Consider the following 15,317-nt stretch of genomic DNA (forward strand, 5'->3'; position numbering starts at 1 on the left):
CACAGGTGGCTGGGCCTGTTTTCCAGTCTGTAAGATTGATGTCATTGCTGTCTCCTCCCCTGAGGTTTCCCACAGATGAATTTCTAGCAAGAAGAGCAGGACAGGAAGGCTCCAGGCCCAGCCCACAGCACAGCCGGGAAAAGCCGTCTCTTTTAAGTCAATGCAAAGAAAGGGAGAGGCCTTTCTGAACCGGGAGCAGGCAGCCTTGGGCCAGCTGCTGATCCTTTCCAGCCACAGCGTGCCAAATCTTGGCTCCAGGGTAGCCCCCATTCAATCTTTGCATCAACCAAGGGCTTCCAAGTCCATGTTGAGATATTAGTCACCCCTTTCCAACCCAAACAGCACAAATGAAAAACCAAAACAAGACCAAATGAAAAATCATATCTTTATTGTTTAATAAACTTGCTTGGAGGGGCAACAGTGGGCCATGGGGAAACACCCAGCTTTGATTAGTCAGAAACTCCTGATAACTGCATACAAAATGACTATAAAAATCATGTAAAAAACAAGAGTCAGCAAAGCAGCAGCCCTTGGGGAGTTCTCAAGGCAGCTGGGAAGTTGATAAATGGCCTTTGGGGCATGGCTGAGGAACTGGGGGGGGGGGCCCAGGGCTGCACCTCTCCCTGCCTCCATCATAAGGCACACAAACTTTCTTCCCTCCCTGCTTACAAATCACTTCAAAACTGCCCTTAAAGGAGCATGACCACCACAGGTCAAGGCACAGCCAGAAGTGAAATGGGCCCGAGAGGGGCACTGAGCTCCCCACTCCCGGCGGCCCCGCCCTGGAGAAGGGACCCTTGCTCCCGCGCCGGCAGCGTGGGCAGGCACAGGATCCCAGAGCCTCTGGAGCAGCCTGGGCCACGGAGGCCGGTGCAGGTCGCCACAGCTTTGCTAAGTGCGGCGTGGGGAGCGGCGCACAGTCCCGCCCAGGCCCGTGATGCGGCCTGACGGCCTGACGGTCTGTGCGGGCATGACCCCGCGGGAGAGGCCCCAGGTGGCCCTAACTGGGGTAACACATGCAGCACCCTGTGCCCGCTGCCTCCACACTGGGCTTGGCGCCGGGACCCAGGAGCCCGTCAGTCACAGAGTGCTCCGTGATGATGTCCTCCACCCTGGTGATGTACAGGAATGTCAGCAGCACCCCCAGGAACTGAAGAGAAGAGGCAGGGCGGGTGAGCCCCTACCAGGGGCCTGGAGGGCAGGCCCCAGGCCCTCTCCCAAGCAGCCTGAGCCTGGGGCCCCATCCGCCCCTCCCCAGAAACCCCAAAAGCCCTCCATTCTAGGGCTCCCGTCTACCCCCGTTATGCCACTCACTACTGGGGGGCCTTTGGCAAGCCCCTTATGCTTACTGAGTCTTTTCTCCTCTGTAAAATGGGCATAGTAGGGCCTACCTCACAGAACTGAAGGAGGCAGTGCCTGTGAAGCGCTTGGAAGAGCTTTATAAGCAATGCTACTAACATTCCACCTCCTTCCAGCCTCCAGCCCTCATAGGGCCACTCCGGATTGCTGGTACAAGAGTCTTTCCAACCCACTCCTGTACCTTCTATACTCTGTAGTAACAAGCCACACTTTATCTGAACTCACAGCCTGCCCACCACCCCCACCTCTAGCTCCCTTCCCAGGGTGGGGAGACCAGCCCACCTGGGGGAGCAGGATGCCCAGCAGGAGGCCCGCCATGATGGTGTAGTTGTCCGTGAACCAGATGAGCACGGCGTTGGTGCAGCCGCGCACGTAGATGACGTCCTGCACACTGAGACGCTGCCCAGGGAGGAGCCCGCTGAGTCCCCACCTGGCAGAACCCCAGTCCCAACCCTGCCTGCCACTCACTCAAGGTCTGGGCAAGTCCCTCAACTGCTCAGTTTCTCACATGCAATGTGAGAAGGTGGCTCTGACCACGGGTCTCAACAAGCAGCACTGTCCGTAGAGCCCTGAGGTTGTCACAGTGATTGAGGTGGGGGCTAAGGGATTGCGGAGCTCAAGGCCTCCCACTGCACAGCCTACCTGCCTCTCAGATGTCCCCCAGGCACCTGGATGGGGGAAAACCCATCCACAAATTATCTGAACCCAAAGCCTCACTCCAGAGACATAAAAAGCAGTTTTCTATGTGGCTTTACTGTATGCTGAATTTTGCAGAAATACTACTATGTAAATTAAGGAATGATTAGACTTTATTTTGTTTGGAACTTTATCGAGAATTGTTCACCATGTTTAAAAACCCTGTCAGCAGATAGAATAATGCCACATATATGAGATGCTAACATCACACCTCCCTCCCAGGTCTCGGCTGCCTCTGCGGGTGCAAATACCCAACTGCTTCCCCGTGTCTTCCACTGTATCTATCTAATGCCTGAGCATTTACATGTTGAAATACGATGTATAGTTGTAAATTGTTTTATTTTGTTTTGCCTTTTATCTCAGATAATTTGGTTAATTGTTTTGAAATTATGTAGGTATGTTATATTATCTGTGAATTTCATTTGGGGATGATAAATGACATTACCAAGTGTTTATTATAAAAATTGGCCATGGGCCTAAATGGCTTGAGAACCACTGCTGGTCAGTCTATGGGTCTCCAACTTCACTGTGTGTCAGAATCACCTGCTGCCTTCCCCCTCCCCCAAGAATGTGCTGTTTCTAACAAATTCCCAGGGGCTGCTGTTGCCTCAGGTCTGGGGACTTCACTTCGAGAACCACTGTCCCCACACATCTCAAGTCATTATTTTTAGCTTCCTTCTCAGCACCACCCCAGCTTCCCTTCTAGTCCAGGGGAGGTGGTGTTCTGGAAACTGGCCCAGGAGGGGTCCTCCAGCGGGCTCTCTGTCCTGCGGGACTCCTGGGTCCCAGGCTGAGGGAGAAGGCATGAGACGTCTGCAAATTGGCAGCTCCAAGAGCAGAGGGAGAATGGTACTGGGCAAGGTGGGCACACAGGAATGCTGGGGTCCTGGGCAAGTGCATGGTGTCTCATATAGACAAGCCCATGGTAGGTGCTTGGCAAGCCCTGGCAAGCAGCCTCTCCCGGCCTGGGAGGATTCTTGGCTCCCTGAGTTCTTCTGTGTTTGGGTAGTGGGGGAAACTCTGGCAGTCCCCAGATCCTGTGCACAGCCAGGAATGTTGGGAAATCTCAGGGGCCAGCAGCCCCACCCCTAGGAGCCCCACCAACCACCCTGGGGACAGGACAGGAAGAGTAACCTTTCTAAAGGAGATTTCAGACATTACCTCTTTGTCAATAGTTCTGTAGCCACACATGGTGTTGACGACTTCTGTCTGAAAGAGAAATGTATATTAGCAAACACTTATGTAGTGCTTACTGTAGAAGACACTACTATTCTTCCCTATTTTGAGGATGAAAGAACTGAGGCACAGAGTCACACTGTCCCATATGGCTGGACCTAGGCAACTGGCTCAAGTCTGTGTCTTAACCTCCCCCTCCAAGAAATGCCATGGAAGGCTAGTTCCATGGCAGTTGGGTGGGAGGACCTCTTATCCACCAGTGGCATCCTAGGAATGCAGAGAAAAGTACATGCAGCCCTGTGGTCCCAACTCCAGCCATCCCAGAGCCACGGCTTCACGGTTATGCACTGTCTCTGAGATCAGGGCTGGGCTGTTCCTGCTCTGCTGGCTCCTATGAAGGAAAACCTAAGACCTCAGCCAGCTGCAGTTCACCTAAAGGCAAGGCTGTTCACCTCCCTCCCTGCCCCTGCAGACCACCAACCCCACCAGCAGAAGGGCCACCCAACCTCCTTCCTAGGAAGAGAGCTGTTCTCAGGAACTCCCAGCTGTGGATTAACCTAGGTGCAGGGAAAGCTGTGTTCAGCCTGGACCCCATCAAATCCCTTCCCAGCAGATCATCACAAGGCTGGCAGGGGCACATCCCATCACTGCCTGTGCCCCTGAGTAGTCTCCTCCTTCTATAAGGTGAGAGAAAACCAGGGTGGCCTCTGGCCTCACATTGCCTGGTCTAGATCCTGCTCTGCCATCATGAGCTCTGTGGCCAACCTCAGGTGTACTATGAGGGACCAGCACATGGAGGCACTCAATAAATATTTGTTGAATGAATGAATGAGTAGATTCCTTGGTCTCTTCCATATAGCAGTGGTGATCAATGAACCCACCTCATGGACTGTTTTGAACATAAATTGAGATATATGTGTAAAGTGCTTATCCCAAGGCTGGGCACATGGAATAACACAGAAACTCTGGTTAAAGTCACTGTGGACATGATCCCAACCTCTGGAAGGCAAAGAAGGCTGCCTACTCTCCTTCCAGAAGAGTAGGTTGGACTTCAATTGTTTTCCAGATTGGTCTAAATGTCAGGGTCCAGCGTGTGGGAAAAATAACTTCTCTCAGGCTAGGCTGGCCCCAGGTGCCTTCAGACCCAAAACACCCAGCATCCAGTTAGCATTGGCTGGTGTCTGTGGCCCCTCCAGGCCATGAACATGAGCCTCATAGAGAGGGTCACACCTGAGGAGCAGGTGCATGAGGGCATAATGGGAGTGGGCACTTTCTACCTCATTTGTTCATTTGTTCTGTCCTTCACTGAATAAATATTAATTGAGCATTCATTATGTGCCAATCACTGATCTATGGGTTGGAATATAGAACAAAACAAAGTCCTTGCCTTCATGGAACTTGTATTCTAGAAAAGGAGACACATGAACAGCTCAATAAGTGAACTATATGGTATGTAAGAAAGTGACAAAAGTAACTTCATTTTCCCCTGTTCCCAGCCCTAGAGCCCTCGGGGGCAGACATGCAGCTGTCAGGGGCCTCCCTAACACAGAGAGCTGAGAACCCTTTTCTAGGCCCTGGAGACAGACGGGCACTCACCTCTCCTGCCAGGAGAGACCCCTCCATGGAAGGGGAGAAGATGCATTCACGGCCTGTCCAAAGATAAAGCCTGCCTGGGTTTGACCACAGAATCGATATTCTGCACAGAATCAGTTCTGCTGAAGGTCATGGGCCCTGAGACCAGCTGTGTGGCACCTTCTCCTGGCTGGCCCAGGGCCTCCAGACAGGAGGTCAGAAAGAAGACTCCTGAGCAGCCAAAGTAGGAATACAGTGAAGCTCACAGGGGTTATTAATGTGCCACCTCCTCCCCAGCACAGGACTGAGGAGCTGGGTTACTGGGTCAGAGCAGCTAATGGGAAAGGGAAGAGAGCCTTTTAGGGACAGATGCCCCCAAAGGATTGCCAACAATAAGGGAATAGATAGTGATAAAAACTGGACACAAGGGCTCAACAGGAACAGCAGTCTGAGGTCACATAGTGTAGAGGCAAGCAGCCCTCTTCAACAGTAGGTCTCGGGGCATCACTCTTTATTACCAAATTTTACAAGCCTTAGTGAACTCTGGTACTTCAAATCCTCCATAGGAAGCCTGACATAAGACATTTAAAGCTGAGACTAGGGAAAAAAAGGGACTTTCCCTGAAGAACTGGTGTGTTTTCTTCTGTTCAACAGCCACAGCCTAACAGAGTTTATCTCCCCTTTTCCTCTGGCTGCCAGGGAGCTCTAAGCCACCAAACATGAGGCTCATTTCCAGTGAGTCAACAGGCCCTTTAGTCCTATGTATCAGTATTTTATATTTCTCTCCATCATTGGGACCTCCCATTTTAGAAAATATTTTCTATGGTCCTGGTTTTTTTTACTTTAGTTTTTTTAGTCTATGTTTTTCCTGTGTGCTCATTCAGCAAGTTGATTGAATGAAATATTTAATAGATTCTTGCACAAATGACACATTCTACAGAGGAAGGAAACACCTATTTTATATGTAGAGAATTTTAGAGAAAACTGTCCAGATGTGAGAGGCCCAGGGAGAACCCACAGGGGTTTTGTAATCCAGAACCAGAGTGAACCCAGCCAGGGGAAGATCACATCCTCACCTTAGTGTTCCCATCCAAGTACTGGCTTTACATTCCATTTCTCTGCAGATGGCCTCTGTCTTTATAATCCCAGCCTGGACCTCTCCCCAACACTCCCAACTCCTGCATCTCACTGTCTCTTTGACATTCTTCTGGAACATCACACAGGCCCGTGAGCTCCACACGTCCACGCTGAGCTCTTCGTCCCTCCCAAACTGCCTGCCTAGAGTCCTCTTTTCTCAAGCAATGGCCCCATCCTTCTTGTATCTCAGGCCAAAATCTAGGAGTACTCCTTGATTTCTCTTTCATCTACCTCCCACAACTGACCCATCAGCAAATCCTATGGCTAACTCGTGAAATACAGCCAGAATCTGACCATGTCTTCCTACTTCTACCACCACCACCCACTCTCAGGCTCTGTCTTCTCCCACCTAGTGTGACAGATGCTATAAGGAGCTGTCTAAACCCCTGCTGCTGATGGAAGTGCTGCTAGCAGGAGCCCTTAGCTGTCAGCCCTCTGTGGTAACTGTCACATGTGGTTAATTTTATGTGTCTACTTGACTGGGTGTTGGGGTGCCCATATAGTTAGTAAAACGTTATTCTAGGTGCTTCTGTGAGGTATTTTCATTGAGTTTAACTTCTAAATCAGTAGATGTAGTAACACAGATCAGCCTCCCAAACACAGGTGGGCCTCATCCAATCAGTTGAAGAACTGATTAGAACAAAAAGTCTGCCACTCCCTGAGCATGAGAGAGTTCTTCCTGCCTGCCTGACTCCAGATCTCAACTGAAACACTGGCTCTTCCTGGGCCTTCAGACAGGAACTGTATCATCCATTCTCCTGGTTCCCAGGCTTCAGACTGGGACTAGAACAAAACCAATGGTTCTCCTAGAACAAAACCAATGGTTCTCCTAGGCCTTCAGTTGCTGACTCATTCTGCAGATCTTGGGACTTGCCTGCCTCCATAATTCCATGAGTCAACTTCTCATAATGAATCTCTTCTCTTCTCTCTCTCTCTCTCTCCACACACACTCTCTCTCTCTCTCTCTCTCTCTCTCTCTCTCTCTCTCTCTCTCTCTCTCTCTCTCTCTCTCTCTCTCTACTGGTTCTATTTCTCTGCTGAACAAAACCAGGAAGTCCCTTCCAGGGTGGGACACTGTACTCATGCAATGCCTGGTCATTGTGGGGATAGGAATGCCTGCTCCTTTGCCCCAATATGAGACGACTCTGAAGAATCACCCAGATCATCTCCACAGATTCAACTGAGGCCCCCATTGAGACTGTATGGTTACTCAACTTCTCCCTCTGCCCAATTCTGCTTTCTTACAGGTATTGATCCTGAGAGCACTTCCCACTAAGCCTCCTGCCCACCAAACAGCATCAGAGCCCACATCCAGGCGAACCTAACCTGTGACGCCTGGACCACCACACTAGCCCCTAACCAGACTCCCTGTGTCTACCTCTGACCCTACAGCAGCCAGGTGATCCTGGTAAGCCTAAGTCAGCTCTTCCACTCGTCCACTAAAGCCCTGTCACTAGCTCCTTACCACTCAAGGGAACACCAAAGTCTTGACCATGGCCTTCAGGGCACCCATGACACCCCTGACTTCATATGCTACTATCCTCCCCCATGCTCACTCTGTGCCAGCCCCACTGGTCTCTGTGCTGTTTCTCAAACACACCAGGGCAATTCCCACCTCAGGACCTTTGCACTTGCTGTTCTTTCTGCCAGAATGTTCATCCACCAAATATGCATCATTTACTCCCTCACTTCCTTCAGGGTTTTACTGAGAACCTACCTTTTCAACATCTAAAATTGCAACCCTCCATCCCCTGCTGTATTTTACCCCTTAGCACTTTTCACCTTCCAGTATACTGTCTTTTATTTATTTATTTTGTCAGTTTTCCCAACTAGAATGTCAGCTCCATGTGGGCAGAGAGTTCTTTGTGTGTTTTCTGTACTGCTAGAACCTAGAATCACATCTGGCACATAGTAGGTCTTCAATAAACATGCTGAATGAATGAATGCAAGTTGGAATCCCACATCTCAACTTGGACATTCAAGCACCAGCACTCTGGGTGACGAAGTTCAGGATCGCCCCTCACAGGCCTCTCTGAAAACCCTGGGTTCCTCCCTAGCATGCCCCCTGCCTATGGCAACTAAATTTTCCAAACAGACCCCACTCCTGGCCCAGACTTTTTTAGGGCTAGTGTACTTGGCTCAGGAGTGAGGGCCCCACCCTATCTCACTTGGTTTACAGAATCCAGCAGTGGGCACAGATGGTGACATCAGAAAAGAAATTTTCCATGACTATTCAGGGCATGAGTAATTGCAAAGCTCTCTGCCTTGTTCCAATCCAGAAACCAGGCATCTTTTGGACACATTAGTCAAACACAGAGGATTGATGAAGCCTCTCATTCATAAGCAGTGATGGCTCAGGACATCCTCCCAAGTGGCCAAGTCGGTGACTGGGCTGAGAGGGTGCTGCTGGGGAGAGGCAGAGGCTGGCATATACAGCACCAGACCCCCTTCCAAGTGCCGTGTTGCTGATGATCACCAGGACATCAAGTCCAAAGTCTACCGGACATGCCTAGGCTCTACTCTGGCCCTCCAGCTAAGGCTGCAGAGCCAGCCGCCCCTGCTAAGCCCTCTGGCATGGAATCTCTTCTGCTCCCCACCTGGCTTGTAAGTAGTCCAGAGCACAGCTCTGACCATGGCTGCCTGCATTTCATCCCTTGGGCAAGGCAGCTAACCTTTGGTGCCTCAATTTCCTCATCTGTCCAATGGGAAAAGTAACAGTACCTACCTTACAGGGTTGTTGAAAGAACTAAATGAGTTGATACAACCAATGAACCTAGAAGAGGCCTTCACATGGTGGGCACTCAATGGATGTTAATCACCACTACTAACAAAGACAAGCTTCCCTCCCCCCACCCCCAGACTTACCCCTTGAGGCTCAGGGAAGCTTAGCAAGGACCTCCACTCCTGCCTACCCCACCCACCCACCTGCACCACCCTGTCTTGGAAGATGAGAAAAGTGACCAGCTGGGGCAGCCCCAGGAGCAATGGGTACCGTGTTCCGGAAGCAGCAGGTGTAGGGCACCCCGCAGGCCAGCGGGCCAGGGGCGTTGCAGTCATGGTACTGGTTTTTGCTCCAGTCTCGGTAGTCTTCCCCGCCACAGCACTTAAACTGGAAGAGGAAACAGGCAGGCAGGGGGAGCTGCTGTCACCGCTGAGGTACCCGCTGAGGAGGCCCCAGCAGAGAGCAGGAAAGGGCCCACCCGGAGGCCACATGATCTATGCTGTGGGGAGCACCCAGGAGGTAGTGAGCACCCACCACTGGAGAGGCATGCAAGCCAACACTGGACAGCCTTTGGGTGGGATATCAGGGTAATGCCAAACACTGAAGGGAAAGTCCTTCCTTGACAAGTGGACTCCCTTCATGTCCCCAGTACACATTCTTGACCTGAGAAGCTGGCCTTTAAGTTCCCAGAGACTAGAATTCTAGGGAAGGCCCCACAGCCCTGTGGCCCCTGTACCACACTGACCTTTCCTCCTTGCCCGCCAGCTCTGCCTGTCCTGCCCTGGGCTCAGGACAGAAGCGAGGGTGAGGCTGGCATCATTTCCCTTAGCTTAGCTCCTCCCTGCTACACTCGTGCCAGCGCCTGGGGGAGGTAGTTACTTGACTGAGGTGCAGGCACGTGCCAGGCATTGATCTGGGCTTTGGAGAGACAGGTGAGCAAAAGCGACAGGGCCACATAGGACATATTCTGGGAGAGGGAGACAGAAAGCAGCCACTGCCTGCAAAGGTCAGCAACGTGGTGCTGTGTACCAGGGATTTGGGGAAATGGATTGGGGGAGGGGCAGAAGCAGGTTGGGAGGTCAGGAGAGGCCACTCTGATATGACATTTAATGTGAAACACGAACAATAGGAAAAAGCTAGTCAACATGTGCAAAGGCCCCATGTGGAAACGAGCTCACGTGTTACAGCAGCAGGCGTGGAGGCCAGTGTGTCTGGAGCAGAGCGAGCAAGAGTGGAGGGGATGAGGTCAAGAGGGCAGCGTAGGCAGGACTGTGCAAAGCCTGTCAGCCAGAATAAGTAGGGACTGGGGGTTGTATTCTGAGTGATGGGAAGTCACTGAAGCGCTCAACCAGGGGAGTGATGTGGTTGGAGGTTCTTGTAGAAACACAAAACAGACATCCTCCCAGAGTCCCCAAAGAGCCTTTTGGGTTATTACTTCTTGGGACCTGGGATGAGGTGCAAAGAATTTGATTTGCAACCAGATTACAGTTCAAATCCCCATACTACCACTCCTAGCTGTGTGACTTCAGGCAAGTCAACAAGCCTTTCTGGGCCTCAGATCCCTGTGTGTAAAGCAGAAAGAGCAATGCAAGCTTTGCACAGCTGAGTGAGGATTACTAACAGTCGCCATGCACTCAGCACAGGGCCTGGCACCATGCCACTGCCCAGTGAACATGAGACCACCCCATCCCACCCAAGGAGAAACATAGTCCCCAAGCCAGCTGAAGGCTGATTCCAATAAAAACATCTTATGCTGCCCAACAGCCATAGCTGGCAGGCACATCCCTGGCAGAGAAAGGCCTCCCAGAGGCTGCACCTGCTGTGACTACAGTGAAGGCCTGAGCCAAAGGAGTGGCTGCTATGGGTAGCTCTGGGTGTGGTGAGATGCCAGTTCCACTGAGGGCTAGCACAGCGGACCAGGCCAGAGGAAGCCCCCAAGGTCACATCCCAGGAAGCGCGCCAGGGCTGAGTGGGCCCACGGCCCTTGCGTTCTGCTGGTCCCCACCTGGGAGGACATGACAACAATGACCACTGCAGCTGACGCTTTCTGAGGTCTTACCACGTGCCTGGCACTGCTCTAAGTACGTCTCAGTTAAGTCAAGGCAATCTCACCATGACGCCAAGAGGAAGAGGCCATTAATATCCCCCAGTGCAGGTAGGCACCTGAGGCTCGGGACTAAATGAGATTGATGCATAGAAGCCACTGAGGGCCGGCCCTGAAACTGCTGCTATTATTGCTCCAACGGAGTCGGCTGGGCCTAGGGGAGAGGGACAGCATCCCCAAACGACTATCATCACAGTCAAAGAAATGTCATGAAGAAAAGGAGAAGTCAGGTTCTGTTCCCCCCTGCAGAGGGAAATGGACCCAGGGAACAGCTCTCTCCACACTGGGCCTGTCCCTGACTCGGTAGGAACTGTGCTCCCCATCACTGAAAGGACTTGGCAGAAGGGACTTTGAACTTGGTGGCTTGGCAGTCACTCCCACCTCAGGGAAGGAGGATCTTCATCCTTTGGAGAGGGGCAGCCTGGAATCTTGCCAGGTGGCTTGTTCTTTGTTTCAGTGAGGGGTGGAGGGGGCTTGGGGTGGCCCATGTAACTGGAGAGGGGCAGGGAAGGCAAGGACTTTCTGGGCCAGGCACATGGGCAGAGGACTGGTCGAGAAGGTCAGGCCCCATCTTGGTGGCCCATCCACGACCCACCCTTCCCTCCTAACTTGGCCAGCTACCTTCTGTGTGAATGGATAAGTCACCTGACCCCTCACCTTTACACTCTTGCGCAGAGTCCTGAGTGGGGAGCAAAGGGCATGGGAGGCACATCTCTGACCGTGCCAGGCTCACCTCCTTCTGAACAAAGTCCATGATGTTTTTGAAGTCCAGATCATCATAGTAGTTCTTGATTCCTCTTCGAATGTTGTCATTTAGAAAGTCGATGGTCTATTTAGACAGAGAAATCACAAAAGAAGGGGAACACACATCCCCAGAGTCCAACCCAAGATTCCTCAGAAATCCAGACTGGCACAGAGTATCCACACGCCCAGAGATCCCACCCCACCTCCCCCACTCCCCACCCTGAACACCCACAAACTCTCCATACCCCCAGTGACCATCTGATGCCTGAGTCCCTGTGTCATGTCTGAACAGGAGTGATTTACCCCATTTCCTTTAAGGGTCAGGCAAGTCTGGCCCCAAACGGTGGGGCCTGCCTGGGGGCAGCTCTGACGCTGCAGTGCTGGGCTGGTGCTCTTTCTGCTACCACAGACAGGCCTGAGCTGGATCTTCCCTTGGCCCTCCAGTCTTCCTCTCCACTCTTCTCTACTGCCCAACCTCTTGCGTTACGGATAAGGAAACAGGCCCAGAACGGGGGCCTGATTCTCGCAGGGCACAGAGCAGGCTGGCTTGGGGCTCAGTCAGGACTGGAAATCAGGTCCCCCTCTCTTCATCACAGCAGCGCTCTGGCCTGGACGAGAGGCCCCACCAGGAACTGGCACGCCACCCTCTCCCAGTCATGCTGGGCCTTCTGGATCAACAGCCCAGCTGTTGTGCTGAAATCCAGGAGCACAAAAGGCCCCCTAGTGGGAAGGGGTGGGGGTGGGAATGTGGGCAGCCCAGCTCCATGCTCACAGTGACAATTGGGGCTTTCAGAGCAGGGAGGCCACTGTATCATCAGAGATTGTGCAGGCACAAAGGGGGCATTCTCGGCTCTGGAGCCAGACGATCCACGGGGGAGGCACCCTTGGGTACACTGGGAAAACAGGGCACTGGGATGCCCCTACAGACCCATCACAACTACTTCTGCCTTTTGGGCCTCAGTGTCCCACTTGTGAACCAATTTTGCAGCCCTATCTTTAAGATACCTTCCAGTTCTCAAGATCAAACACTAGACTGACAGGGACTGTCAAGCCTCATGAACAAGAACAGTCCCTGCAGCCACCCAGGCCTCCGGCACTTCATTTAACATTGGATCCTCCATTTCTTCACCTGCAAAATGGAAGGACAATCCTCTGCCTCAGAGGGATTTGAGATTTAGATAAACTAATGCTACAGAAGTGCTTAGCAGGACATTGGGCACACTGTAGCTCCTGGTATTATTATTATAGATATTTCTCTATCTTTCCAGAAGACAGATACCCTAACGGTACCACTCCATACCCATCATGTCATCAGTGGAAAATGGCTAATCCCAAGAGAAACTGAGGCCCCAGGTCTCGTCCGAAAGACCTCCTGCAATAGAGACAGACTCCGGGGCAAGAGCCAGACCTGGGAGCCCTCACAGACACCCTGCAACTCAGAGAGGCGGTGGGATTTGTCCCCAAACACCCTGCTGGTCACTGGCAAAGAGATGCTCGAACCCAGGTATCAAACTCCCAGCCTGAGATACTTGAAGAAGCCAAGATAAGAATCCTAGGTGCAGCATGGGGGCCATTTCTCCAAACCATCTCCAGTACTGGCCATCTCCTCATCACCTGCTGCTCAAAGCCATGGTAACAAAGGAGACTGACTCACAGAAATCTGTCTCTGTGGCCAAAAGGCAAGGCCACTCTGGAACTGACCTGGGAGCTGGGGAAGATGGACAGCAGCCTCAGAGGCAGTGGGCCAGGCCCTTGCCCCTGAGAAATACTCTGCATCAACAGTGCCCAGTCCCGCATGGCAGGGACTGGCTGCAACAGCTGCTTTCTGGCCACACAGTCTGGGCAGGGCAGGGGCCCACCTGGCCTCAGCCCACCCTTCCCAGAAGCCCCCGGGTCATGAAGCCTTTCCAACCTTGGGTACCTACTCCTGTGGAGGTGAAGGGACAGGCCAGCCCCGAACCCCCCCCACAACAGATGGGGGATGCCTGGGCATGTCTAAGAAGCAGGATACCACGGTGGGGGCAGTTTGCCACCCAGGGTTGGATTGGGCAAGGGAATGAGCTCATGACACTGACACTGAATGGCATGCTGGAGGGGGCCCTTGGCTGAGCTGAGGTACAAGAGCGAGATGCCAGGATAAGGACATGTCCAAAGCCATGTGTGTAGGGGTGTGGCAATTCATTTCCTTCTACTCTTAAGGCACTTAAGACACAGTCCTGGTCCACCATATCCTTCTGCTCCTACCCCAGCCTACTGGCCACCTCCCAGCCCTCCCACTGGGTCACCTGTTGTCTGGACTCTCCCAGAACTGAAGATGTGGGGTAAGGGAAGAGGGCAGGAGGCCCAGGGCAGGGTTAGCACAGGGGATTCCCAGTGGCCCAAAGTGGGAAGATTTTCCCTCCCTCTTTGGTGAGCAGCTCTGACCTCTCTCCCCAAACCATCTCAGTCTCTGAGCACTTTCCAAGGTGCTGACTCCAAAAAGAGGCCTCTGTGAAAATCAGGCTTCCATCAGGTAAGCTGAGTTGAGTCCCTGCAGGGAAGGGAGGCCCTGCTGAAGGCCTCTCAAAATGGACAAGGACAACAGATGGTCCCGGGCTCCATGGGCAGCATCTGTTCCAGTTCCCATTGGGACCTCTTTGGGTCATGCTGGCTATTGTGTGTGCCCTGCCTTTGGCACCACATGTGCATGTGTGTGTGTGTGTGTGTGTGTGTGTGTGTGTGCGTGTGCCTCACATACACCAGAGAAAGGAGTAGGCCATTTAGGTGGCTCCCATTTAGGTGGGGGATGGGTGAGGAGCTCCAGTGGAGCAAGTGAGTTGTGCAGCTCATTAATTCACTGTAAAGTGTTATACTATGTCCAGCTATGTCGTGGGGGGCTGGGGAGGCCACTCAGAGGATGTGCCTTGTGGAGTGTGGCAGAGAAAAGAGAATTCTGGCTTCCTCTGCTGCTCCCAAAGGCCAAACACATCCAGTATCAACCCTATCCCACTCTAAACCAGGTCACACCAGCAGGGGCAGCAGCAATGAGGACTAGAAACCACCTTTCATGAATGGCTGACATGACCTTGGAGGCCACCTGGCCCAGGCTAAATTAAGCAGAGTAAGCAAACATCAAAGGCCACAGGATTTTCAGAGCACATTGTTTAAGCCTCCAGAATCAAGCTACAAAGAACTGTCATTCCTATTCTTTTCTTTTAAATCAAATTTTAAAGATACCCAAACCTTCTGCAGTAGCCTCTCACAGAGGCACTTAGAGTGGTTTTAAGTGAATGAGAATTTAAGCAGGTGGGGGGGAGCATGGGGAGCAGCTCCCTGAGCAGGAGGAGGAGGGAGGAGTGGTGGAGCTAGCAGCTGGAGCCCCCTCAGGCCTCCAGGGATGGAGCTGTCCTGGTTTCCTAGCTCCCTGCAGGCTGCCACCTTCCATCACTTCCATATCAGTTTCTGAGACCAAGGCTGGGGAGGCCCAGCTGTGTGGCCCAGTTGACACCAATGCTCACCTAGTTCTCACAAGGTGAAGGGGGAGCTCAGCCTAGGACTTCCTCCCCAACCCTCCTCCTTCCTGGGCTGAGCTAGCATAGCTGGACTTTCCCCAGTTCCCCCAGAAGGTGGGAACTCCTCTCCTTGCCTCCCTCCAGACCCCAGCCTCTGGTCCAGCCCTGAGATGTCTTCTACAGATCTTTTGTTTCTGACAAAACCAGGCACCAAAGAGAATCAAGGGAGTAAGAAAAAAGGAGAAAAAGCTGTAAGGTTCTTTAGAATATTTGCCAGACCCTTCCTCAGACCTGGCCATAAGTCACAGTTTCAATC

The 15,317-nt window shown here is 52.4% G+C and overlaps 1 protein-coding gene across 3 annotated transcripts in view; it reads right to left on the reverse strand.

The window, feature by feature from the left end:
* Nucleotides 1–371: 371 nt before the first annotated feature.
* The window catches only part of TSPAN15 (tetraspanin 15), a 51,822-nt gene continuing 36,876 nt past the window's right edge, over nt 372–15,317 (reverse strand). For all 3 annotated transcript variants that reach the window (XM_036998876.2, XM_073240922.1, XM_017672959.3), the window contains 5 exons: nt 11,500–11,595; nt 8,933–9,049; nt 3,217–3,264; nt 1,642–1,758; nt 372–1,150 (listed from right to left, as the gene is read on the reverse strand). In XM_036998876.2, the coding sequence (XP_036854771.1) occupies nt 1,001–1,150; nt 1,642–1,758; nt 3,217–3,264; nt 8,933–9,049; nt 11,500–11,595 (528 nt within the window). In that variant the 3' untranslated portion in view covers nt 372–1,000. The remainder of the gene's footprint in view (nt 1,151–1,641; nt 1,759–3,216; nt 3,265–8,932; nt 9,050–11,499; nt 11,596–15,317) is intronic.

This window comes from Manis javanica, chromosome 7, assembly GCF_040802235.1.
Source record: "Manis javanica isolate MJ-LG chromosome 7, MJ_LKY, whole genome shotgun sequence".
NCBI lineage: Eukaryota > Metazoa > Chordata > Mammalia > Pholidota > Manidae > Manis > Manis javanica.